Below are 26,793 nucleotides of genomic sequence, written 5' to 3' on the forward strand. Positions count from 1 at the left end.
TCACTGTCCAGGAGGGTTTAGGATCTGATTATAGCAGAAATGGATAAAGCTTATCCAGATGCTATTAATGGTGGTGTTCAGCCCTGTGCTCTGCCTGTGTGACGGGCTAGGCAGATTGACAGGTGCTGGGCTGGGCTAATCCGTCCTGGAGCTGCTGCTGGTGTCTCATGTGAGCCCTCACGGAGAGATGGGATTGATCCTGCACCCCCCCGCACCTTATCCAGGACTGATCCCTAACCCCCAAGCACCCAAGCCTCTGCATGCAGGCCGAACCCCCAGAATTCCCAATTCCCACACAAGTGATGAAGGAGGGTTGGCAGGTGCTGCCGTGCACTGGATCGTCAGGAGGATGAGTTCATACAGGGCTTAGCCAGATCTTGGACAAAAGAGGGCTGTTGAGGCCAGTCCCTGATGCAACCCAATGTCAGTGGGGTCTGGTGTGTGGGAAGGGGCAGCAGCACCCTGGGCACCTCCTGCTTTTCTGCCTCTTCCCACATCGACCTCCAGCACCTGCAACACAGGTTTCACCCTCAGGGAGGAAAACAGAGGGTTTGGGTGGCAAGTGAAGATCTGAGAAGCAGCATGTTGTGCCCGTGAAAACACTCAACTGTGACGGATTGGAAATTTTTTGGTTAAGTTTCAGATTTTAGACTTTTGCCTTGAATCTTGAAGAGCAGAAAAGCCTTAATCAAAACAGTCTTTCATTTTCCAAATGTCCCCACAGCCGGAAGCAGCCTCGCTGGCTGCCTGCCTCCAGGCAGGAGATGTGAATCCCACGTTTTCCTGCAGTTACAGTTTCAACAAATTAAGTTTTTCCAATGGCAAAAACCCTCCACTTTTCCTCAAGAGCATCCTGCCGGTTCACCCTGTAAGCAAATAAAGCCGTAGCAATCCGATCCGGGTGAGTCATCCCCGTGGGAGCGCCGGGAAGCGCAGCCAGAGCAGGGTCTGCCCGCGGCACCCCGACTTTCGGAGCCGCTCTCCTCTTAAAGGCGACTCTGTGGCCCCGGCGAGGCAGAAGCGGGAGGGCTGTGGGTGAGTTTCAGACAAACATTTCCACTGCAGTCAGAGAAAATAGAAAGTGATTCTCCGACGTGGCACAAGGACACAGCAGCGGTGCCTGTCCCCAGGTCCTGCCCGGCAGGGATGGCAGCACAGGGGTGCTGGGAGCCCCAGGGCTCCAGTGCTCGGTCCTGCACACCGTGAAAACATGGACTGTTCCACGGAGCAATTGATGTAAGATAATTCAGAAGAAAAAAGATGCCCAGCCTTTGCTCAGGAGGAGACTGCAGCAGAGGTCAAGAATCTCCAGGAATGATTTGCCTCCCATTCCAGGGGGCACTTGGATGTCATTCCCATGCTGTCCCCACGTGCCACATCCTCTGCAGTGCAGGTGAACCAGCACCTTTCCCTGTTGATTTGATCCTGCTCTGGGCTCAGGCTGGGATGGGGCTGAGCACTGGGATTCCTGGGGCAGGATGGGGTCAGGATGCATTTCTTTCCATTCCCATGAATTTCCCAATGCCACAGAGACTCCGGTGGCCCTGGGGAGTTTCCAATCTGCTTTAAAATGCTGTTAAATTGCCCATGTGCAGGGGTTTATTTATGCTCATAGGACTGTGGTCTGAATATTTCATTTTAAAATTTACATCTGTGTCACTTGCGATGCTCAAATAAGGTTGCCATGGAAACCCCTCATTACTGGGTGAGGATGCTGGCAGTGGTGCCCAGCCCGAGAAGCCATGGCCAGGAAGGATGGGGTTCTCCTCCCCACTGCCCACCTGGCTGCAGCTCCTGCATCCAGTGGCAAATCTGCCTCTGTCTGGAAAGAAGTGAGGAGAAGAGAGAATCATGGAATCATTGAATCCTGGAATGGTTTGAGTTGGAAGGGACCTTAAGCACCATCTCATCCACTCCCCCTGCCATGGACAGGGACACCTTCCAGTAGACCAGGTTGCTCCAAGCCCCGTCCAACCTGGCCTTGAGCAATTCCAGGGATGGAAGAGAGGCATTTCACCAATGCCTGCTGCTCATAGCAAGAGACTCAGGGATCTGCTGCATTGGCAGAGGATGTGGGGCTGGGACATGGTCCTGGGGGACAGCACATACCCATTGTCACACTTGATCCCAGCACCGGGCTGAATCAGATGGAAAAGCCCCCTGGACTGGCCATAGGGGAGGGGGTTCCTGGTCCCAGGTGGGAGCAGGGAGTTTGTCAGGGACTGCTGCAGGCGGCGGGCAACATTCCGACAGCAAAACACTCCTAAAAACCTGTTTCAGTGGCAAATCGATCCTACTTGTGCCTGACTGGTGAATTCATGCTGCTTGTGCCTGGCTGACTCTGCTCAGGAGCAAGGACACCACCAGGAATACGGGAATTAAACTTGCAAACCTCTCCCTTCCACGTGTTCCCGAGAAGCTCGTAACTGCTCTAACGATCCGCAGCGGCCTGACAGATGCTGGGAAATTACACACTTCTCTGAGCTATGAGGAAAATAGATTTTCCTCCCCAGTGCTGCTTCATGGAGCTGGAATCAATGAGGCTTTGACTCTCGGGCATTTGTTTTGGCCACGCCAGCTCCGTGCAGGCACCTGTGGCTTTGGGCAGGTCCCCTCACTCTGGAGCCTGTGTGTCCCAGCGATGCCCCAGCCCTGGCACCCTGGCACCCCTCACCCCTGTATCCCACCCAGCACAGAGCAGCCCTGGCACAGCCCCAAATACCCAGGGATGAAATCATGCTGGGAATTGCCTAGCTCCTTCCCAAAAGGACACGGGAGGAGCAGCACCAGCAGCTAATGAGGAAGAGGAATTAAAGAGGCTCATCCAATTATGGAGGAATCAAGAGATTCGCAGTGTGGAAGCGATACAACTCATCGCATGCTGACTGTTCCTAAATGGATCCCACTGCTTCCCCAGCCAATGTGAGAGGAATTATCCTGATATTCCAAGAGCAATACACGGACTCGTGGGGACCAGGGGCCAGGGGGGCAAAGCCATTACAGAGAGCAGAACTTTGATGCAGGGATTGGTTTATCAGAGATTTTTATGATGTCAGGTATAAGAAAGGCACATCTGTGCCTGACACAGGCAGACAGACCTGGCTGAAAGGAATTAACCCAGTGGGTTCAAGGAGGCATTAATTTTTGTGGAAGCTGAGCCTCTCACTAGGTGCAAATAGGAAGTTTTCCATTGAGCTTTCTAGTCTTCCTGGTAAATCCCCAGTGCCAGAACTCCACCTTGGCCAGATGCACCCCCAGGATTACCACAACCAGCACCAGACACAGAATCCGAGGGCAGGGGGACCTGCTCTCCCTGTCCTCTGCTGCCGTGTCCCCATGGGTGTCCTCACTCTAGAGAGGTTTGTCACAGGGATCACAAAATCCCAGAATGGTTTGGGTTTGAAGGGACCTTAAAGATCATCCAGTTTCACCCCTGACGTGGGCAGGGACACTTTCCACTAGACCAAACCCTGTCCAACCTTGCCTTGAGCAATTCCAGGGATGAGGAATCCACAGGGATGAAGGAGAAGAGGCAGATCCATCCTGTAACTCTCCTGGGCTCCCCAAGCGGGATGTTTGCTCCTCAGGGCCCTCCCAGGGAGAGGAAATTGGGTATTTTGGCAGTTTTTCAGAGTATAAATTGAAGTGGGGGAAGAGAAGCACCTTCTTTCTGCACCAATCATCCAGCCCAGCCGTCTACATCAGGGCATAAAATTAAATGGGTTCCTAAAGAGAGAGTATATTTAGCTACAAAACCCCGTTCTAGTCAGCTCTCTGCAGCTAAAATAATTAATCTCCCATCACTGTTAAGACGTAGCGGAGCAGATCTGAAGAAGTGAGTACCAGGATTAACTCTTCGGGAGCAGCTCATGCTCTGCTCGTGCTGTGACACCACAGGGGTTCCTGGGGGCTCCTGCCTGGCTGGGCTCTGCTCAGCTGTGTCCCTGCCATGCCAGTGCCTCTCGGTGCCAGTGCTGCAAAGCCCAAGTGTTGGCAGGGGTGCTCTGCCCTGGCACTGCCTCTGGGGTGGTGGAGGGGACCCAGAAGCAATACAGGAGCCCCAGCAGGGACACAAGAGCACTGGCAGGGATGCAGGAACCCTGGCAGAGTTGCAACCCAGGTTTCAGCAGCTCTGCTGTGGGCAGGACATTGCTCACAGGGAGTGAGCCAGGACCCTCTGTGCTTTCAGCCCCAACCACAGAGCCCTGGCGGTTCCTGCCACCTGGGACCCACCTGGGCAGGCTGGGGAGGCTGGAATGCCATGGCCAGAAGGGTTTTACCTCTGAGGGCTCCTCTCCCTGACACACTGATGTCCTCAAGCTCCAAGGAGCATCCCTTGCTGTGCCAGCCAGGGGTTCTGTGGGAGTGTGGGCACCACATTTGTGTCCCTTCCTACCCTGCCTTAGCTAAGCACATGCCAGGTGAGGGTGAACAGCCCGGGTAACCCACTGGACACCCCAGAATTGCATAAGCTCTCATCCAGTGGGTTCAGTCAAACTCCCTGCCCCTGGGGACACTGGAAAGCAGTTACTGGATACACAGCCCTAAAACATCTGGAGAGAAAAAGTTTACTCTGATTATAATCGCTGATTGTTTCTCTGCCTGGCTATAAATCATTCATGGACTCACTTCCAGGCAGTCACATTCATGCAATATCTGACTATTCAGAACCTCCCCTGTTGTTCTACCCGTCTGTGGTGTGTTCACAGTTTGGTTAGTTTTGATTTCCTCTCCAGAAGTGGAGATATGAGGTGACAATGTGATGTCAGAGATGCAGGTGACCAGAGCACTGGTGCTCTCTGGGCTGGGGCAGCTGGAGAGTTTGGCTCCTGTCAGAGCTCACAGCACAGCTCCTCAGTGACTGCAGTGACGGGGGAGAGCTGAGCTGCCTCTGCTCAATCTGTTTGGCAGCTCTTTATATTTCTTTCACAGGATGTAACAGGAATCACAGTGTGGCTCCAGTCCAGGCTCCTGTGAGAGCAGCAGAACTGGCAGCACCTCAAGGTGCATCACTGCCTCTCCTGTAGCAGCAGGGTAGGACACGGCTGGCACCACTGCTGCCCTTGCCTGCTCTCCTCCGTGGGTTTTTCCAGGGGTACTCCAAAAGATTGTTTTTGTAGTACCCCAAAAGTTGCCCTGGGGCATCTCAGGGCAGGATTTGAAGCCCACCAGGTCCTGCCCTTCTTCCTGGGTTGCAGAGGTGTCTCAGAGCAATGAGGATGGCATGGGTGACATCTGGCACAGGGCACACAGGTGTTTTCTGCTCTCCCCATGGACCCAGACAGGCTGTTCCCAACACAGGGATGCAGCACCCGGGATCACACCATGCATGGGGGAGAGGTGGCTGAGCTGGAGCTGCTCAGGGTGAGGGACTGGGGACAGGGCTGGGGGTTCTCAGTACCCCAGACTGTGCTTCAATCCCCTGCAACACCCAGTCCATGCACAGCCTGTTTCTCCCTCCCGAGGGACAGAGTGGGGTCTCAGCTCTGCCTGCTGGGACACTGTGTTGGGTCAGGCATCGGGGTCAGTGTGTCCTGATGATGGTCACAGTTTGCATCATCCCAAAGATCTGTTCTGGAGGGGAAATTTTTCCAGGCAATACTTTTCTTTGCATTTTCTCCTCTTTGAGGCCATGCAGGAACCGTGCAGGAACCGTACAAGAACCAGTGCTGCCTGGTGCTGCCCGGTGCATGCTGGTGCCCTTGAAAAGACCCTGTTGCACCGCTCTGAAATGATGCAGCTCTAGCGCCTAATGACTCCTGACAGCTTGTGAACGGCCCCGCTGCCGGCAATCAGGAAGGCAGGGAAAGCGGAGGGTTACTGATGGTTGTGGTTATTACAGTTATTGGGCTCCATCGATTATGGGGACGGTCTGTGCTGCCGAGGCTGGCAGGAGCTAGGGCACAGCTGGCGCTCTCTGTTCCCATTCCTGCACCACTGCCAGCCTCGTGTGCCCCAGCAGAGAGGGCAGAGCTTGGAACTGCACGGGATGGCCAAAGGATGGGGTGTGCTGGGCTCCCAGATGATGTTTCACAGCTTGGAGCAGTGCCAGCAGATGTGACCCCAGAACCGTAGAATCACAGAATGGTTTGGGTTGGGAGGGACCTTAAAGCCCATCCAGTTCCACCCCCTGCTGTGAGCAGGGACACTTTTCACCAGATCAAGTTGCCCCAAGCCTCGTCCAGCCTGGCCTTGATGCAGGTTGTCAGCCAGTCACCCCCTCCATTACTTAGTGTTTTCCTCCTAAAAAAGCAATAACCTGCACTTCGTTGCCAGATCCTCATTGTGTCAGGACAATTTGGAGTTTGGCAACAGAGCAGCTCCCTGTGCCCATGGGCACATCCTGCTGCACAGATCTGTATGGGAACCACAGCTTCCACCATGCCCCTAGTGTCCAGAGTCTCCTTACCAGGGATGTGCCTCTGCACTGGCTCATTCCTTCAGAAACTAACCCCTTTGCAGACAAGATTTGCCTGAAATTCAGTTTTTAACTTCTAAAAAAAATTTTCTCACTAAAAATGGAGTTTTTCTGGGGGTGCAGAGCAGCAGTTTGGGGTTGGCACAAGCTTTACCCCCTTGCCCTGCCCCAGACCCTGGGACCATACAGCCCACCCCAGGTCCATCCCTCCAGGGTCCTGGGCTGCTGCTGCTGCTCCTCAGCCCTCGCCTCATTTCCAGTGACACAGGTTTCTATATAATTAATTGTCAGCTGTATCAGCCATCAGTGATTTGTGTTTTAAAGATGGCCTGGCAGAACTAATTCCACTGCTGCACAGCGCTGTGCTGGATGATGATAACCCATGTACAGCTTCTCCCACGGAGCCTTATGACGAGCTACTGCACTTTATTTTAATTAATACAGATAGCACATATATTTTCATTAGCCATCAGGATGTCAGGAAAGGAGTACAGTCCTCCTGCATGGCAAGCAGCAGCTTCACTCTTGGGGTTGGGTGCAGCCCTGCTGAGTCCCCTGCCTGGCTCCAGCAACCTCTACATCCCTCTGCATTCCTCCTCGTTGATGTGCACTCACACAGCAATAGCTGGGCAGGCACAGGGCAGAGAGTTTCCTTTCAGCACAGTATTGGTGGCATGACGCATTAAATCCTAAAACCCTACTCTGTGGCAGCAGCCCCCAAGGCTGGAGGTGCAGTGTCTGCAGTGGGAGCTCCCATCCAAAGCCTCTCCCAGGTCTCTCCTCCCTCTCCAGTGCAGGAGAACATGCAATTACAGAGCACATTCATAATTTCTCAGATTTAGAACAATTAAGCTGGCTCCCTGGTATTTCTGACGAAAGCAACCCCTTGTTCCCCGAGGAAGTAAAAGCCTCCCTTGACCTCTGCTCTATTATTCTGTTTGATTGATCTTGATTATATCAGAAAGGATAATGATAAGTTTTTGGGAGGTGCGAGTACATTGGGAACAAAGAGGTTGGGCGCTTTGCCCAGGACTGCTGGGGTGGTGACGGCTGTGCCCAGCTAATGAGGTGTGGGACACCCCATCCTCTGCACCCAGTGTGGCTGCCAGGGCAGCACCAACACCCAGGACATCCCTGGATTCCCCAAAATGGAGAAAGGTAAGGCTAAAAGCGTGTTGTAAACAAGCAAAGAGGATTTGGTCCCCCAGCTGGACTGGCCAGCAGCAGAAACTGTGTCTCTGCCTCTCCCACTTCCTGTAGGGAACTCCCCACCTGCATCAGGGCACCTGCCCAGCGTGGGGATGTGTCACCTTCTCCTGTGCCCATGGGGATTTGTTGCCCCTCCACTGTGTTCCACCTTGGGAACAAGCACAAGGATGCTGACAAGGGGCATGGAAGCACATCTCCCTTGTAAGGGACTGGGCAATGTTACTTTCCTCTACTCTGCCCCAAAAAAATCCTCAAATAGGAAAATCAGAAACCCCACACACTCAAGTTACATCCTCATTGTTCATTAATCACAGATGGACTGAGTTAACCAGGAAAACCCTAAAATGCCAGCTCTGGAGGCTCATTTCTACCCCCAGCTCTGCCTCAGAATGGGTGTGCTGGGGAGGACCTGGACCTGCTGGAGACCATCACACTTCCTAGTGGGCAGCTCTTTGGTTTTCCAGCTTTTCTACTCCCATCAAAGCAACTTTGGCACCGTGTGACACCAGCAGTACCATGCTGGGAAGTGCCACTCTGGCTCAGGGAGCTGCATCACTACACAAGCCTCTCCAGAGAGCTTTGATGTTGAAATCAGCATGTGGAGAGGGGCTGTGTCAGATGTTCCTTTTGTATTCCTGTAAAACACGTGTGGTATCATTGGTGTCTGGGCACATTTTCTGCTCATATTATCTTTGGCACACCCTGGTGAAGGGGAAAGGTGGTGAGAAAACACCCAACTCTTCTTCCCAGCAGGTAAAGAATCAGCTAATTATAAAACCCTGCTTGTCACTCGTCTTGGATGAGGGTTTTTTCACTGCTGCTATTGTTTATGTTCCTACAGGGTAACCGTAATTTTTAATGTCCTTTTGATAGCAGTGTAGTATGATTAAAAGAGGCATATCTGAGACATAAATCTGGTTTTAAGCATTGCCATTTTGACATGCAATATTGAACACTCAGGGATCAGGCTGAAGGGTCCTGGGCATGCATAAAGTATTTTCCATGAGAGAAGGCTCTGGCCTGTAGCTGGGGATGGTGCTGGGGGGCTGAGGAAGGAACTTTCAGAGCTAAACCCCTGTTTCAGAGGTGACTCTGACTCCGGGATCGTAGCCCTGACTTTAGGCAGGTTCCTGCCTCTGCCATTTGCTCAGGCTTCTTGTTTTGATCAAGGATGCAATGCTGTATAATTTAAGAAAGACTTTGCTCCTGAGGCCAGTTTGATGCCAGTGGAGTGGAAATGTGGAAAAATACAGCCCTCCCCCATGGAGGTTTGATCGGATACCTGAGCCACTCCAAGAGATGTTGTTTGCTACGACTCAATTCAGTTTGTGCCTTTGGGTGACAATGTGCCCACCAGGAAAACGAGTCACAGTCACCCTGTGCCTCATCCTGCCAATGGATGGGCTGGAGCCCCTCTGCTACTGAGCCAGGCTGGGAGAGCTGGAGGTGGTCAGCCTGGAGAAGAGAAGACTCCAGGGAGACCTTAGAGCCTCTTCCAGTGCTTAAAGGGGCTCCAAGATAGCTGGAGAGGGACTTTGGACAAGAGCCTGGAGTGACAGGAGAAGAGGGAATAGCTTCCCATTGCCAGAGGACAGGGTTAGATGGGATATTGAGAAATTCCTGGTAGTGAGGGTGGTGAGGCCCTGGCACAGGTTACCCAGAGAAGCTGTGGCTGCCCCAGTGTCCCAGGCCAGGTTGGACAGGGCTTGGAGCAACCTGATCTAGCAGAAGGTGTCCCTGCCCATGGCAGGGGGTGGAATGGGATGATCTTTAAGGTCTCTTCCAACTCAAACCATTTCAGGATTCCACGCTTAGCTCTAGCAGAGCCATTCAGCCATATCAGATGGATCCAAGGAAGGAGACTTGGGGGTCCTACCTGGAACCACAGCTCAGCGGTGCTGGGGAACCAGCTGGGCTGCTGGAGGTGCAGCTTCCCTTTCCTTGAAGGCTACAGATAAACCCCAACCAGAGGAAGGGAACCCTTTTCGAATTTAGATGTTGTAAAAAACATTTTGCAGCAGAAAAACTGAAAAGCCCTGCCCCTGGGGAGCGGGCTGCAGCTGCAAGGACTCTGGTTTTGCTGCACCCTTCCCTCCCTACCTTTCCTAATGAATTCCAAGAAAGCCTCAATGCATTCCTAAATGGGAACACAGCCTGTGTCCTTCACAGTCATCTCCACAACAAAGCCAGCGATCTCGCCGCTGGCAGCCACGGGCTCCTCTGTGAGCTGGAAACAAAAGCTGAAAAGGAGCCTTTCTAGTTGTGATTAGAAAGCTTGAAAAGTTTTGGCTTTTAGTTGATATTGCCTCACTGATTTCATCTCCGTGGCAGCTCTGAACCTCTAGGGGAGAGGAGAGCAGACCAAGCCCCTCTCCAGACGACGAGCACGGATTCTGCTGTGTGAGATGCAGCTCCAAGGGCCCGGAAGGAGCAGGAATGGGAATGTCTGTGCCTGTTAGGATGCTGCACTGGGTTTGAACGCTGAAAGCTGGTTTCCATCCTTATAGAAGGAGCAGCACCATTGCCCAGCAGCTGCCAGAGAGTTCGGCTCCCCCCAGGAGAGGACCGCGGGCACCCGGAGCATCCCCACGATCCAAGGAAATCCCTGACCGCTGAAACCATCAGCACGCAAGTGACCCCAACGGTGCCAGTTATTGTCCCAAAGCCACAGCCACGCCCCACCCCCTCCGATCTGGGGGGAAAGCAGAAACTCGTCCCCCCAGGCCACGCTGCCTCCAGGGCTGCTCCAAGCGGGGGGATGGGGTGGGGGTGTGGGATGGAGGTGGAGGGGGGGGCTGTTTTGGGGGGTGGGTGTGTGGAGGAACTAAATTTAATTTTATTTTTTTTTTAAAGAATGCATGAGGAAGAGAGATTATTGGGGAAATTTCTTGGGGGAAAATTCTGGCACAAACTGCAATACCTCAGCGGAGGCTGGGGACTGAGTCTTGGATAAAAATAAAGCAGGAGGCGGCAGCACCTTCCCGATGACATTCGCTTCCATTCATCTCCCGCTGCCGCCAGCGTGCACAGGCATTAGGAGTTACGTTTTCCTTCACTATTTCTCAAATATATTTATGCTGGGAGATGTTTGTGGAGGTACATCGTGTGCCTGGGGCAGAGGATTAATTCCAAACTGTCACCTCGCTTTTTGATGGGTTTGTAAATTCTGCTGTTGATTTGCACTCACAGTAAATTGATAAAATCCTCTTTCCAAAAACCTAATTCACCATTTAGAGCTCACCAGGGTTTTATACCTCATTGGCTCACATATTTATGTAAATATAGTGTCCAGCAGCAGTTTAAAAACTGCTGCATGGATAATATGGATGCATGAAAAGGAGTGGAGGGAAACATGTTGTCTGGTAGGGGCTGTGTACCCTGGAAAGGAGCTTTTCCTTGTCTTGGGACCCCAAATTTTGGGGTGGCTTTGCAGTGGGTGGCTGCTTTGGAAAGTGTTGCCCCAGGATCTTTCCCCTTTGCCCCAGAGTGGATTAACCCCAACAGTGTTGGGAATGGTCTGAAGTCTCTAAGGATGTTCTCAGGACATTGGACATGTCCACGAGGACATTGCTAAGCTGTGTCTGCAGAGCTCCTGCGGTGGGAGGGGATGTGCTGGTGTACTGGGTGCACTGGGAGCTCTTAGGGCTCATGCCAGAGTGGTCTGTCAATTTAGGGACTTTGTGTCTTTGCAAATGGAAGTTCAGGACTGTCAGGAGTAGCCTGTTTTTTTACTGAAATTGCACTCAAATCAGCATCAGGAGATGCAGTGCCTGTTTCTGCAGATCACTGTGCAGCCCCATCATCATGGAAGAGATGCAGGGTGGCAGAGGGGACATCAGAAGTGATGTCCTCAGTATTGTCCCCCAGCCACCACTCTACCCGAGATGAAGCATCTCATCCACAAAATGTTGCCATGCTCCATTAATCCACCCTAAAAAGTCAGATGGAGATTCTCTCTTGAATTTTAAATATTTTCAGCCATTCTGACTAGCTCTGAAATTGCCCTGAATTGACCGGTTTCCAGAACATTCCCTCACTCCCCCTGTTATTCCTGTGCCTGCCTGCCCACTCCTGCCCTCTGTGCCAGGTCCCCGCAGTGGTGCCCTTGATCATGGGCTGGAGGACGTCACCAAATGTCCCTTGGCAGCCCCAGGGACCAGGTTTGCTGTCCCTTCCCTGGGGTCACCCTGCAGAGCTGCCCTCCCAAGGACACTCCTGGTCCCTCAGCTCCTGGTTTTGGCACATCACACACCGCTGTGCAAGACAGCGAGACATGAGAATCCTTCTTGCCGAGCAGATGACGCTGCTCCGGGATCCACCCCACAGTTATCCCTTCTGTCGTGCTTCAGGTTTTGGATGCCTTTGCATTTGGCACCAAATTTCCTTCCCAGACTAAAGCTTTGCACTTGGAATCGTGCCTTCGGAGCCGGGCTGAGTGGCCAGGCTGCTCATACGATCCCTCCTCTCTGCCAGAAGCTTGGATTTCGCTTCCATGAAGTCTCCTCACACCTTCCTGCCGCAGCCATCTGTCCTGGGGTGCTTTGCCCTCACCCCTAGGAAGGAACAAAGAGCCAAACCCCTGGGGGCAGTCTGCCAGGCTTTCTGGGGGTTAAACACCTATTGCAGGAATGGGATCCTGGGGTTGGAAAAAGGGAGATCGGTCTGGATAACTCTGCGCTTAACCTTGCAGACCTGGGAATCCAGGCAGAGCCTCCTCACTTTGTGTCAGGAAAGCGCCAGGCTCAGCCAGCGCTCAGGGTTGGTCAGCTGCTCTCCTGGCCTCTTCCCAGGGAAAGGAAAAGGAGGAAAAGGAATAAAAAAAGAGATGACTGAGTCGGGGCTGTGCTCTGGGAGCATGCCAGCCGCAGCTGCACCACCAGCAGGAGCTCCAGCAACCAAAAAGAGGGAACAGAAGGGAAAGCAGCTCCTCAGCACCTCAGAAACACCGTCCCTCCCGAGCAAAGGTTGGGAACAGCACTATGACCATGCACCCACAGCCCTGAGCCCCCTGGCACCATGGGACAGAGCAGTGCAGCAGAGGATCCCCATTCCAGGGCACTGTCACTCCCCTCTGCACCCCTGTGGCTGGATTTGCGTGCCCCTGTTCACTCCCCATGGGCTCTGGCTGCAGCCAGGACGAGGACACTCATCTGGATCCCTGAGTTACAGCTCAGTGCAGCTCCCACAACTGTGACAGCGTGACACTAAATCCCAGCAGCACGCTTCAAAGGGCTTGTTATCCTACATCCATGTCATCTAAGGAGGACACGGGGCCAGGAACAATATCTTCTCAAAAGCACTGGTGGAGCTCCCTGCGAGCTGAGCCCCACTTTTACAGCTCCTGGAAGTTCCTTCCTGACATCACCTGGTTTTTGGGGGTCCAGGGGCTGCCAGGGGGCCCAGAACTCTGCCAGGACCCAGGAACTGGCCATGGCTGCTCAAGCATCCCCCCATCCAAGCCAGAGATAACCAAGGTTTGCATTTGGGTATGAGCCAATGCCATAGGCTCTAATGGAAATCCACAACATGTAACCCTCCAGTATGGAAAATGAGTCTCCCTTGCTCCCAGCTTTGCCCCTTCAGTCCCAGGCTCCAGTTAGCTCCTCCAGCTGCCCAGCTCCATGGATCACCTCTGATTTTGGAAATTTTTACGGATGAAGTCTGAAACACAACAGACTTTCTGAGTGAAAAGGGGGTTGCTGCAAGCATTGGAAGTTCATTTATTTCCCTTCTTCACCTTCCCAGTGGTGCAGGTGACCCTGCAGATGTTCTGGATTGGCACTGGAGGGATGCTGGGTGCCCACCAAAGCTGCTCCACCCTCACACAGGAGACAGTCCTGGGGTTCCTTCCATGGGAGACAGTTCTTCATGAATTTCCCAGTGTGGGTCCTTCCCACAGGCTGCAGTCCTCCAGGAACTGCTCCACTATGGATCCCTGCCACAGGGTCACTCCTTCAGGAATAGGCTGCTCCAGCGTGGGTCTCCCAGGGTGTCACAAGTCCTGCCAGCAAACCTGCTCCAGCATGGGCTTCCCACGGGGTCCCTGCTCCGGTATAGGGTCCTCCACGGGCTGCAGGTGGATCTCTCCTGCCCTGTGGACCCCCACTGGCTGCAGGGGCAGAGCTACCTCACCATGGGCTGCACCACAGGCACCTGCAGCACCTCCTCGTCCTCCTCCTTCACTGACCTTGGTATCCACAGGGCTCTTTCTCTCACATATTCTCACTCCTCTCTGTGGCTGCCGTTTCCGTTTTGCAGGTATTTTTATCCATGGATAGAGCAGGATGTGGATAGAGCAGGATGCGGATAGAACGGGACCAGCCCCATGGGACAGAGCGAGAACATCCTTAACAACTTGTCTGTTAACAAGCTGTGAAAGGAGACAGACAGCCAGGAGCTGGCGGCCTGTCCCTGGAATGAAGGACACCTTCCTTCCCTGAGCACCTCAGCGGGAATGACTCCAGCTGCAAAATCTTTCTCTCTCCCTTCTCCCGGCTCGTGCAGGCTGAGTTACCTGACACTGCATTGGACCTGGGGCTGCAGCGAGAGCTGCTGAGGCACCTGCACCATGTGGACCTGCTCCCTGCATCCCATCAATCCAGCACTGCTCACGTGTGCATCAGCAGAAAAAGTGATCCTGTGAAGCAGGTCCTTTTGGGAAGGGCTCTGGAAAGTGCAGAATAGAGCTACGAGCAGCAGCTGAAGGGCAGCAACCCCAGTCAGATATGCCAAACCCTCCCTCCCCTTGGACAGCGCCCCTGAGCCTTCCCCCACTCTGTTCTTTGCCCCCTGTTTTGGGGGGCACCAGCTGGGGGGTGGCTTGTCCCCATCCCCTCTGCCAGGGCTGGCACCAGCTGCACCCCAAGGTTTCTCCTGGCTTTGAGCCCCTGTGCTGCCTCACGAAGGGGCATGGCTGGGTACTGCCCATGGCCCCCACACTCCACACTGATGTGGTTCATCCTGGTGCTCACCCCACTCAAGCCCTGATGGAGTCAGGAGGCTGAGTGCTGTTGAGGTGCCAGTGTCCCCCTACACATCCAGTGGGTGACCCCCCACAGAGCTGTGGGTCCCTGGGGCCAGAGCAGGGATGGACACATCCCCATCTTGCAGAGCGCCCTGTGCCTGGCAAACCAAGTGGTTAAAGCTACAAAACTCTCAGCACTGAATTCAGCAATTTCATACCCCTGACAAGAGTGTAAATCCATCCTGATGGACTGGAAAATTGGAAAGCCAGTGCTCACGCAGTGTTTCCTATAGACATCTCTGAGCTCCTGAAAGATGCACTCGGTGGCAGGCCCCAGTTCCAGCCGTGTCGCCCTCGTCATGCTAATTAAAATAGAGCCTGTGTTTTGTAACAGGATTTCCTTGGAGTGTATTTTACTGATCAGTAACCGCTTTCAACTATTTGAAAAATAAAATCGCATCAAGTAAATAACTTTTGGATTGTCACAGAAGGTTAGTCTGTTTTGAGTTTTTTTGTGCCCAAAGCCCGCTGGAAGCAGCTGCACTCATCGCAGTGACAGAGGATGGAAAATACACGGATTTCTGAGGCTGCTTGTAGTCCAAATCAAAAGCTGCATCTTATTTAATCATACAAAGCTCATTTCATTAAAAAAACAACTGTTTGTACAGAATGGGATAACAAAGCACCCCAGTGCTTGGCACTGAGCATGGAACATCCCTGCCTGCTGGCAGGATGGGCCATACTCACACCTGCTGACTTTGATACCCACGTTACCTGCCCAGCAATGCCCTGACACCCCTCTGCCTCATCTGTGACGTACTATCCATCAGCTTCCAAACCCAGCACAATCTGACTTCTGAGGGCTGGATCACACACTAATTTGTTCTTCACTTCCCTTTTCACATGGTTTGCGTTTCCAAGACCTCTGCCTGGCATTCTGGATGCCAAGGGAGCACACTCAGCTGTGTGCAGCCTGCCTTCTCAGCCCCAAATCCTGGTACAGATCCCTCAAGGACAAAGTTTAAAATGTACAGAAGGAAATGTCTGTGACACTGTGACATCCAGAAAACTATACTTAAAATGGCATATTTGTATATTCATAATGGCAAGAAATACGGGAGAAGCAGATGGCTAAGAGAGACTAATTTCATTTGCTCCTAGTCCAGGCTCTCCCTGTCCTTTCTGCCAAGGAGGAGAGAAGGAAGAGGAGCCATTTGCCATGGCCTCTGATAGCTCTCCATCAGACAATCCCCATTCCGATGTCTCCGGCCGCAGAGCCCGCGGGCAGCCTGGCCCTGTGCCGTTATCTCGTTGCTCGGGGTGCTGCCGCGAGAGCTCACCGTGCACTTGTTGCAGCCCTTGCCGAGTTCACGCTCAGTTTTTCTTCCTGCTGGACACACCTGATTCTCTGGAAACAGCCTCCCGTGGTGCTGCGCTCACCACACGGCCAAAGGAATCTCTGTGCCTTGCTGCTGCACTGTGACAGCCAGCCTGGGGGTGCCCAAACCCCTCGGAGAAGGGAGGGCACAGATCACGAGGCTACAGAGGAGCCCAAAGCTCAGCACCCCTGGCTGCGTTTCTGCTCCCGGCACCGCAGCCTCGGGAAGGGTTTACTGGTCTCGTCACAGCCTCTAGTGGACACCCTAAACGGGGTATATTTAGAAATCCTAGATCTCCCAGGGGTCTGACTGTGCACCTACCATGCCCAGTGACCAGACTTTGCCAGGGGTCGGTCCCAGCCCGAGACTGCATGGGCAGCACAGGCAGCATTGCCCTCTCTGCCCACAGCTGCCCACACGCCCCATGTTTGCCCTCTGCATCATTTCACGGTGCTAAACAAATACCCCCGCTGGTGACCGTGTTCCCTGCACGCCACTGCTCCCTGCACGCCGCTGCCCGGAGCCTCCTGGCACAAGTCCCTGCGGAGAGACGTGCCTGTCTTGCCTGTTCCACTCTGTGCCGGTGGGTGGGTGCGAGCGGATGCCGAGAGGAGAGGAGAGGCTTTCACACCTCCTCTCTGGTGATCTAAATGGTTTCACCAGTGCAGAGCACCAAAAGCCACCAGCCGAGCACCCGATGGGTGCAAGTCATGTGAAACTGGTTGTTTCTTGAAAGCGTGAACTGAAAGAGCAGCAGATGGAGCACAGCAATCTGACTCTGCAGGGTCTGATCCTGCTCCCCACCCAAGTTGGAGAACAGCATGGTTTGCTGGTCTGGGCCCTAACTGTGTCCCTGTCCACACAGATCAACAACCCTCCCAGGCATGGGCAGAGCTGCCACATCACCGCTGGCTCCAGGCTGTGTAGGCAGGAGTTGAGCTTTTACAGCAATAATTCACCAAACCTTGTAAAGGGTCAACAATTTATCAGCTCTCTCTCTGCCAAGGAAAGAGGAGTTCGGCACGCTGTGTTCTCCTATCCTTAGATTTATGGCAGATCGTGCCAAATCCTGTTCCCAGGGAGCTGGGCTTCCTGCTGATGCTCCCAATGGGACTGGGGCAACCCTTCTGCCTCCAGTACATGAGGCAGTGTGGGAGCTGTGAGCCCCACACTGGGCCTGTGCTTGATGGATTTGCTTCCCAGCTCCTCCAAACCCCCCCAGGGGGCTCAGGGACCATCACTGCACTCACAACCCACCAGCAGCTTGGACCAGAGTGTCAGTGTAGCCAGAGGAGCATGCCTCTCTGTGCCCCCATGCTGGAACAGGATGCCAGGACTGGCAGGGACTTTGATTCCTCCACACATACATGCATGTCCATATGCAGAACACAAATCCATGCAGGTGAGAGAGAAATGCCATCCTCTATGCTCATTTCTGTCTTGCTGCCCAGAAAGGATGGATTCTGTGATACAATCCCTGTCTAGAGAGCTGAGTTTAAGGCCAAAAAGTCAAAGTCATTCAATGCAATCTGAACATGAGAACAGGGACCGAAGAGGGTAGGCAGCATTGCACAACATTCCTGACACCTGGAGCTGGTCGTCCCTGCTATAAACCCCCCATCAGCCCTGGAGGGCAGCCTCGGGCCCCGCACACACTGCAGCACTGGCAGACACCAGCCTCTCCCGTTCTCCCACTGAACAATCCGCCCTGGTAGCCCCATCCGGACACACACTCAAGCCCAGCTGCCTCATCCCAGCACCCCACCAGTGCCGAGGGACTGGATACAGGCACCACTTTTGTCATGTTTAAGCCCCACGCGAGTTTGTGATGACTTTGCCAAGTCACCCGCGAGCACGTCCCAGAGCCTATTCTTAGGTCTGTCAACGCGGCGGTGGGAGCGGGAGCGGGTCTGCGTGGAAACGTGACACACGCGGAATGAACATGCAGCCCCTGGATAAACACACCCCCTCACGGCCACCCCCTGCAAGCCCGAGGCGGTGGGACAGGAACACCGGCGGGGACTTGGCAGTGGGGGCTGGAGGGACCCCGGGGGCTGGGGACACACAGAGGACTGCGGACACATCGGGCTTGCCTCCCTGTGGGAGATAGGTGGAGGGTCCGTCACGGCTCCCGGGAGGCCGCGGCCCCTTTAGCCCTCGGTTCCCCGTTAGAACGCGGTTCCCGGAGCAGCCCCGCTCGGCCCGGGCGGTGGGAGCTGTCCGCCCCGCGGTGCTGAGCCTCCGCGTCCCGCCGGGCCCCGCGCCCGCTGCCGCTCCGCTGCCGCTGCGCTCCCCCGCAATGCCAGAAGTTTCACCCCGGCCCCAGGAGCAGCAGAAGCTAGGGGTTCCCGGTCGAGGATGCCACGGCCAGTTCCAGCAGACCCTCCCCGTCCGACTCCCCGCTCCCCGTCCCGGCTGCATCCCCCCGCCCCGGGCGGTGCCCACTCCCCGGAGCCGGGAGGCGCTGGGCCCCGGGGAGCCCCGCAGCCCCGGCCCGCTCCGCCCCGCTCCGCCCCGCTTACCTGGGCGCGGGGCCGCGGGGGTGCCGAGCAGCAGCAGGGCGAGCAGGCAGAGCCCGCGGGGCCCCGGCATCCTGCGGCGGACGCGGCGGAGCCTCCGCGCCGGGGCGAGCTGGGCGAGCCGAGTCGAGCCGAGCCGAGCCGAGCTGAACGGAGCGGGGCCGCGTCGATCCGAGCCGAGCGGAGCCGCGCCGCGCCGAGCGGGGCCGGGCCGGGGCGGGGGCGGGCGCTGCCGCCGAAGCGGAGCCGGCGCGGGGGCGCGGGCGCGGCGGAGGGCGGAGCGGAGCGGAGCGGCGCGGAGCGGAGCGGAGCGGAGCGAGCGGCGGGGGAGGGCGCCGGCGGCCGCCCCGGCCCCCGCGCAGTGCCGAGCGCTCCGGCCCCGCCCGCGGCCCCCCCGCCGCTCGCCCCAGCCCCACCGACCCGCTGTGCTTCCCGGGGACAGTTCCCCACGGCATCCTCGGTCACACGGTTCCCCCGTGGCTTCCTGCATGCCCCCCGGCTCCCCCTGGTTCCAAGAGCCCCAGTACCCCCCTAACCTGGGCAGTGCTCCCTACTGCAGGCCCCCGCTCAACCTGTGCCCAGTCTTTTGTATGGTCTCACTGTCCCTTGTCCCCAAGCCCCCCATAGCATCTCAAGCCCCTCTCAGCATCCCAACTCTGCTCAGCACCCAAAACTCCCCTCAGCACCCAGAGCTCCTCTCACCTCCCTCCTCAAGGCAAGACTTACCCCCATTCCCTGCCCTCTGGCTCCCAAAAAGCAGACTGTGAGTAGGGCAGTGGTGCTATGGGAAGGCTGATACAGGCCCTATGGCCCCCTTGGGGGGGACACACTGAGGTCTGGTCCTGCTGTTAGTGCCAGCCAAGGCTGGCTTGGAGAGAGTTGCACCTGCCTGGCCTCAGTGGGGCAGGGGCTCTAGGTATACAAGAGCTCACAGTTTGTGGGTGTTGCTCGGGGTCCCCTGTAATGTGGAACTGGCACTGTGGCTGTGGGTGAGCACTGGAATGTCCCCAGTCCTGTGGCAAAAGAAACAGTACACAGTCAGTCCCTGCTCAGCACCTGGCCCTGGAGCTCCACAACCTCCTTGCCTACGAGGGGACCGTGGGCTTGACCATGGGGCCCTCTGCCCAGTCTGGTCCTGCATGTCCTCCTACCCAGGCCACCAGCAGCTGCTGTGAGCCCAGGGCTCCCAGCAGGCCCCTCCTGAGCCCATCAGGGGACACGGTGTAATTACACTGACTTTGATAAGAACAGGAATGGAGGCTTCGTTCTCTTGAAATCCCAAATCCTGCCCTGAAATGTTTACTGTAAACCACCTCCCAGTGAGAGCTGCCTGGTCCTCCCGGCCTCTACGCCTGTCAAGTCAGATAGCCAGGACAATGTCACAAAGCACGACACGAGTGTCAAACAGCACGAGACAGAGCGCAGTCTCTCCCCCAAACAGCCACTTTGTTGATGCTGCCATCTGAGAAGTCCCCGCTACCTTTGGGAGAGCAATTACACTGATCCCGTTACCTCAGCAACAACCATCACACACTGGTGTCACTACCAATGCCACCACGCAGAACACATCAAGTCAAGGAACTGTCCAAACACGGAGACTGATCCTGCTGCCGTTTTCCCTTCTGGGCTTTGCTGAGCTCCTTCCTCCACTGACACTGCTGGTAGTGGAGGCAGCGGCCTGGGGATGCTGGGGAGCAGGCAGAGGGTCATTTGCATTCCCCGTGTCACTCCGAGCCAGAGCCAGCTGGGAGCAGTTGGGCAGCAGGCGTGAGAAGGACAAAATGAGGAAGAGAAATCACTGAGAGGTGCAGCGTGTTATTTAACACTGTCATTTTCATATCCAAGTGGGACTCGCCTGCTCAGAGGTTTAATTTGGTTGAACAAAGCTATCTGTGGCAGAGCGAGAGCAGCCTGCTCTGCTCCCCCTCCACTCCAGCCCCGCTTCTCTCCCAACCTGACATTATTAAAGATAAAAGTTGTCTATCATTTAGCAGTTCTCCTTGAGTGATTTTTATTGTGCTCATCTGCATTGTAGTAAACTCCTAAGATAGTCAGATAACAACAGCAGTGCCATGGAAACAGGCAGGAAAAGAGACCAAATGCTGTATTTGTGATGCAGAAATGCCCACGAAGTGGCAAAAGTTGTTAGTGTTGGAGAGGGAATGGTGAGGCTTGAGCCTCAGCTCCTCAGCCAGGTTTAGGGAGTGCAGAGAGGCCCAGCTCCCACAACACAGCACTTTGTGACTCCAAGGCATCACATTTGAGGAAAGGAACCCTTTGCTGGGAGTGGTGCTGCTTAGTGAGCCCAGGGGGGTCTCACAGCAGTACTGGGGTCCCCTTGTCCCTCCAACCCTTTGCTGCAGATTTGAGTGAGCTGAAAGGCAGGAGTGCATGTGGGGAGATGGGCTGGGATGAACTGCAGGGTACACCATGGGATGCACTCCCCGGAGCTGGTGTGGTTGGAATAATTTCCCTCTCACAGCCACCACTGAGGCCTAATGGCCTGTGAAATTTCAACCCGAGAAACAGCGGTGATGTGTGCGGCGGGAGAGCCAGCAGCCTCAGTGCTCCCGGGGTCACTGTGCTCCTGCTGCTCCTGGAAATACCAGGGCCCTCCTGCCTGCAGGTGGGACCTGTCATCCTGAACCCCCTTCAGCTGGACCAGCCCTTCCAGCGTTGTGTCTGGCTGTGCAGCACCGTGAAGCACCAAGCACCACTGCCCATCGGTGAGTGCCCAGCCCGGCTCCATACTGGGAGTGGTGCTGACAAGAGCGGGTGAGACGTGGCCTCTCAAGCTCCTTCAGCAGCACTCAGGGCTGGACATGTTTGCAAGGTCAGAGACCTGAGGTATTCCAAGGAAATAAGAGAAATATCTCCTGAGGCCACTTTATGGGCATTACTCTAATTAGTGCAGTGTTCATCGGCCGTTACCTCAGACCTTTGATTAACAGTGAAGAAAATCAATAACTGCTCTAAAATTTCAGATAAGTTTCGCAGCTAATTTTAATTTCACATTTTAATCTTGTATTAATGTCAATCTTAATTACCATAATTAAGTCAGATGTGACTTAGCAAGAGCAGCTTGAAGATAAGACATTAAAGGCAGACGGTGCCTTTCTGGTGAGCAGGCGAGTGCTGCTCACAACGGTTTGGGTTGTGGCTGGTGTCTGTGAGCCAGGAGATCCCTCAGGGAGCACAAAGCACCTGCTTTCCTATCCCTCTTAGTGTCCTCAGTCTTGCCTCGTTCTATGCCTGGGGTCTGACCCCTGCACTGCCAGTGCAACCCTGAAGCCTTTCATTTCTGCTTTGCCCCTGTTCCAGGTGCCTGAGCCTCCAACCACCTCACACCACTGCTCCTCAGCACTCAGGAGTGCAGGGAGGTGACAGCCCCACTGAGCTGGCCCTGTCTGCGCTCCACTTGTCATGGCTGCTGAGATCCATGAGATCCAAACTGCCCGGAAAATCAATCTCTCATTTATTTTCGTGATGGTGATGCAGCAGCCCGGTGCTGCTGCGTTTGCTCTGCAGTTGTGCCTATTGATCGCCGCCCACTCTCAGCTCCCTGCACTCGTGGGGCAGGAGCAGCACTGCCAGGGGCTCTGTCCAACCTGGGCATCACCTCTGGAGCCCTTGGACACATCTGACTTGTGGGAACCATCCCACATCCTGCATCCCACATCCTGACCCTGCATCCCCACAGCTTCTGCCCCCCACAGCAGAGTAGGAGAGTCCCGGGGGGAGATGGGGACAGAGGTGCTGGAAGGACAGACCCCACCAGGGTACATCCACGACTCGTGGTTCCAGACCCAAAACATGCTGGGGATCCTGTTGAGGATCACAGGATGGTACAGCTGTTCTGTGGGGGTCCTGTGAGGGCACACAGGGCAGATATGGGGTGCCAGGTTTCTGACCCCAAAAGCCCTCTGTGCACATAGGGGACCAGCCTCCTCCCTGCAGCTTTCTTGGGAAGCTTTCAGCCCTCCTCCACAGTGCCCGGGGGGGCTTCAATGGCAGAAAGAAGCGGAAAAATAACCTCAGCTTTAGACTTGGAAGCTGAGGTCTCCCATAGTGCAGCTGAAAGGAGCCATCCCCAGGCTCCACTGGCTGAGGGCATCACTGGTGAGTGGCAATATTGTCCCAGGGCAGAAAAGGCCTTTGTTCTTCTGAGATGGCAGAGCCACTCCAGCCTTTGGCTTTGGGAGCTGGCTGCCTCCCTGCTCTGCCTTCCAAACACGGTGCTGAATGGAGGGTTTGAGCCAGAGGACAGGCTGGGATCCAGCCCCTTTGAGCAAGTGCCGGCAGGCACAGCTGGGGGCCCGCTCAGGAGGGAAGTCCTTGTTCCTTGTCAACAGAAGAAGACTTTGCATGGCTCAGAAATAGGCTCTCTATTGCCCACTGGGGTTTGGAGGGGACTGAGGGAAACAAACCTGCTGAAGGGATGGCAGGCAGTGGCGTCCCTGTGGAGCGGGAGGGAAGGGACCCCTGGGCAGCCCGCCTGGGGTGCTGGGTGGCCTGGCCCCCGCACTGCCTTTGACCAAGCACCTGGCCAGGGCTGTGACCCCCAGCATCACCTCTGCACTCCATCAATGTCCCTCAGTGATGCAATGTCCCTGTGTGGGCCATTGGCCACAGCACAGCTTCGCAGAGTCCCTGTGTCACATCCCAGGGAGCCATCCCATCACAGAACAAAGGCTTTCACCCCAAAGTAGGGATGAAGCCTGCAAGCACCTACCTGAGCCCGTGACACCTTAATTCCCCAGCCATAAATCAGGACATTGTTTTATCCTCTATGCATAATTCATAATTCAGAGCTTAATTAACTAAAGCTCCTCGTGGCAGTGCCCGGAGAGGCTCCCACCAGCTCCAGGCACTGCAGCTCTTCCAGCTGCTCCGATCCATGGCTACTGGGCTCTTTCCCAAGGCAACAGTGCTGCTCTGGTTGCCATATCCATATCTCACTGTTGTGCTGTGCTGTGCTGTCCAACATCTTTTAAAGACTTTTTAATTGTGATTTTCAGTTTTTCGCTCAGGTAGGATTTGCATCAGGCAAAGCCGGTGGGAGCAGCCAAAGCTGAGCTTCACGGTCGAGCTACACAGCCCCCCTAGACTACCATCCCCACAACACCTGGAGAAATCTGCCTTCCACACAGTGCTGGCTGCTGGAAAATACCTGCTCTGGGGAGATTTTCCTACCTTGTCCTCCATTCTCTGCATCCTTTGCAGAATCGGTATTTCTGCCAGGACGCTGCTGGCGTTTACTCATCGCATCCCAAATACAAATTGCAGGAGAAGTTACTCTGCACCCAACACTGATACAAAAAATGGCATTCGTAAATCCAGGAGTGCACAGATCTGTTGTCCTCTTTGGCAATTTTCCTTGAGGAATAACAGGGAGTTTTTATGAAGCGAGGTAGAGTGCAGCATGACTATAGTGCTATCCCACTGCCTCTGGAAAAAGGGATTTCTTTGCATTAATCTACACTTACTATAACCTACTAATTGTCTCCAGAAAGATGTCCTGACTTTCTCACTCACACCAATGTCTCCCCATGTGTTTTAGGGTCCCCTGACCCAGGCAGGAGGGCACAGCACCAGTGCTCAGCACCCCAAGCTGGGCAGGAACACCTAGGGGGAAGACTGGGACAGGATAGGATGACCTGAGTGCAGCCTGCAGACCTTGGCCCTCAGCACCAACCGTAGGTAAATATTTTTCATCCATCTGGCCCCAATAATTTCCCCATGGGAATCATAAAAGCAGTCTCAAAGGAGCTGATGCAATCAGCATCCTTTGGTGATGCTGATTGGGAATAATCCCTGAGATGCTGGTGAGACTGGAGCACCAATGATGGGTGGGAAGGGGAAGGAACAGGGAAATAAGGGAAAAGAAGGAAAGCACAGATTACAACTGGCACCAGTAACCATGGCATTGTGAAATCCAGATTTTGTCCAACAGCTGACTGTGATCTTTGAGGAGATGATGCATTTGATGGAGGGAGGTATCTGATCACTGTCGTAGGTTGTTGTGATGTATTTGATGTGGCATCAGGCACCATTCTCACAGAATCAGCGTGATGCTGTATCAGTGCAGCACATCTTAAGTGGGTTGTGAACTGGCTCATTGACAGATCTTGGAGAACAGACAGATGAGGAGGAATCATCTTCACAAGGAAGAATTATTAATGAGTCTGTTCAGCTCTGGCACTCAGCACTGTGACAGCTTCACGTTGTCATGGTCTGCAGGTAAATGCCAAATCCCTGGTGGTTGCTGTACAAGCAGGAGATCAGGGCTGGTTAACAGGAGCAGGGACGTGCAGCCACATGGCACAACCCAGATCACAGTGCAAGTGAATTATTAAACCAGATGCAGTCTAGCCACTCAGATTAACTCATTTCTGTGCCAAGAAACAGAGGGACTTGGGGGTCCCAGAGACTGGAATATCCCTCAGCAGCAGCTAAAGCAGTTGGCATCACTCAGGTCAGAGAAGCCTCCTGCAGCTGGAGCAGGGAGCGGTGCTTTGTTTCCCCACGGCACTGCAGAGGCAGTGGCAGCCCCACAGAGCACACTCCTGATGGGGTCTGTGGTTTGGCCAGCAAAGCCATGGGCCAGCAGCATCATACCTGCTCCTCTGTTGCTTTGGGCATCATCCAGAGACCAACACCCATGAACTGGGTGACACAGGGAGCAGGACAGTGGCACTAACTCCGTCTGTGCCTTTCTGGGGAGGTGGTAGCCCCAGTGCTCTGGGGCTGGTTTTCTCTGCAGAGGATGGTTGATCTCTTTGTGGGGGGAAAAGGGATTTGTACTAAAGCTCTTTGCATGAAAAAATAAAATCCATACTGTGCTGCTTTGCTCTGCCCCGGCTCCCAAGCTGTGATGTTTCATTGATTAGCTTGTAAGAGCTTGGAGCAGAGCCCATGCTTTGCTGGGAGCATTTCCGCAGCTCCCGCAGGTGGAAAGCCATTAACCGCCTTCAGCCTCTTCTCTCCACCTCCAGCCTCGTCCCTCCACCTCTCGAGTGCCTTTGGGTGGACGCTCTGTACTTGTTTTAAGAGAAAAGGCCCTAAAACACACAGTCACCACATGAGGCTGGGGCACTCCCACTCTGCCTTGGCCTGGGGGCTGGGGGAGTCCCAGGCACAGAGTCACCACTGGGGCAGAGCCACTGCCCAACCTGCAGCACTGTGAGCTCACATGGATACAGGAATATTTATTCCCAGACATTTTAGCAAAATAACAGCATTTCACTTGTGCAGAGCAATTATGGAGGCTTGCTCAAAGATCCTGCTGCTGCGTGTGTCAGTGTGATGAGGGGCTGGTAATAAAGCTCCCGGCACTCACTAAGTGCTGCCATATAAATGCCTCCTCTGGAATAACAGTGCTTTGGCTCCCAGCACCTGCTCACATCCTGCGGACAGGGATTTGTGGAGATGGAAGGTCTGGTGTTGGGTCCTGGTGCTTCATACAGCTGGTTACGGGATCCAGTGGCTCTTCCTGGCCCCAGGCCCCCCGACCTCCCAGTCTGTGGAGGAGCAGCACCTGGGGGACTCCACAGGGATCCAGGCACGACTCGGAGCTGCGGAAGGGAAACTGGGGGGGGAGGAGGAGGAGGAGCCAGGCTGGAAGCCACTTGTGTGGGGCCCTGGCAGGGCTTCAGCATCGCAGCGTGTGCGTGTGCGTTCGCACGGTGGGAGATGTAGCGCAAGCTGCCATGAGATTAGCAAATGCACTGCAAACACGAGCCATCCGGGAGGGAATCGCTCTCCAACCAACGTGGCCCTCCATGCCTGCTCTGGTGGGCAGTGCTGCCCGTTCCCCGTGCCTTGCCTGCAGGCAGGCAGGGGCTTTTGGTGGGTGTTTGTGCAGGGATGTCTCTGGCTGAGAGCACCCGGCACTGTTCCCGGCAGCTCCAGCAGGTCTCAAGCAGCACCTGTGCCTCTCTGAAAGGACCTGACTCTCCATGGCACAGGGTCAGAGATGGCAGCCCTGGCCCTGCCCAGGTGCTGGCCCTGCAGCAGCCGTTTCCAGTTGTAACTAATTACTGTGCAAGGAAACTGAGCTGCTGCGTGTTGGCTGCATGACACGAGTGTGTTCCATGGCAGCTCAACTCCCTGTGGCCCCGGGGAGGTGCCCCTGGCCCTGTCCTGTCACTCGGAGATGGCACCAGAGCTCGGAGCTGCTCAGGCTGTGGCTCAGGCAGGGCTGGGAGCTGGGAAAGCAGGAAGGAACGTTGGCTGTGGGTTAAAGGAGGTCATGTTATTGCAGACAGGACTGCTGAGCTCCCTGAGCAGCCATGGGGTTAATGG

At 54.9% G+C, this 26,793-nt stretch overlaps 1 protein-coding gene across 2 annotated transcripts in view; it reads right to left on the reverse strand.

The window, feature by feature from the left end:
* Nucleotides 1-18,569, reverse strand: part of SEZ6L (seizure related 6 homolog like) — a 37,891-nt gene extending 19,322 nt beyond the window's left edge. For both annotated transcript variants that reach the window (XM_051785554.1, XM_051785553.1), the window contains exon 1: nt 18,493-18,569. In XM_051785554.1, coding sequence (XP_051641514.1) covers nt 18,493-18,562 — 70 coding nt within the window. In that variant the 5' untranslated portion in view covers nt 18,563-18,569. The remainder of the gene's footprint in view (nt 1-18,492) is intronic.
* Nucleotides 18,570-26,793: the final 8,224 nt, after the last annotated feature.

This window comes from Manacus candei, unplaced genomic scaffold (genome assembly GCF_025592945.1).
Source record: "Manacus candei isolate 608988 ecotype Guabito, Panama unplaced genomic scaffold, ASM2559294v1 h1tg000020l, whole genome shotgun sequence".
Classification (NCBI taxonomy): Eukaryota; Metazoa; Chordata; class Aves; order Passeriformes; family Pipridae; genus Manacus; species Manacus candei.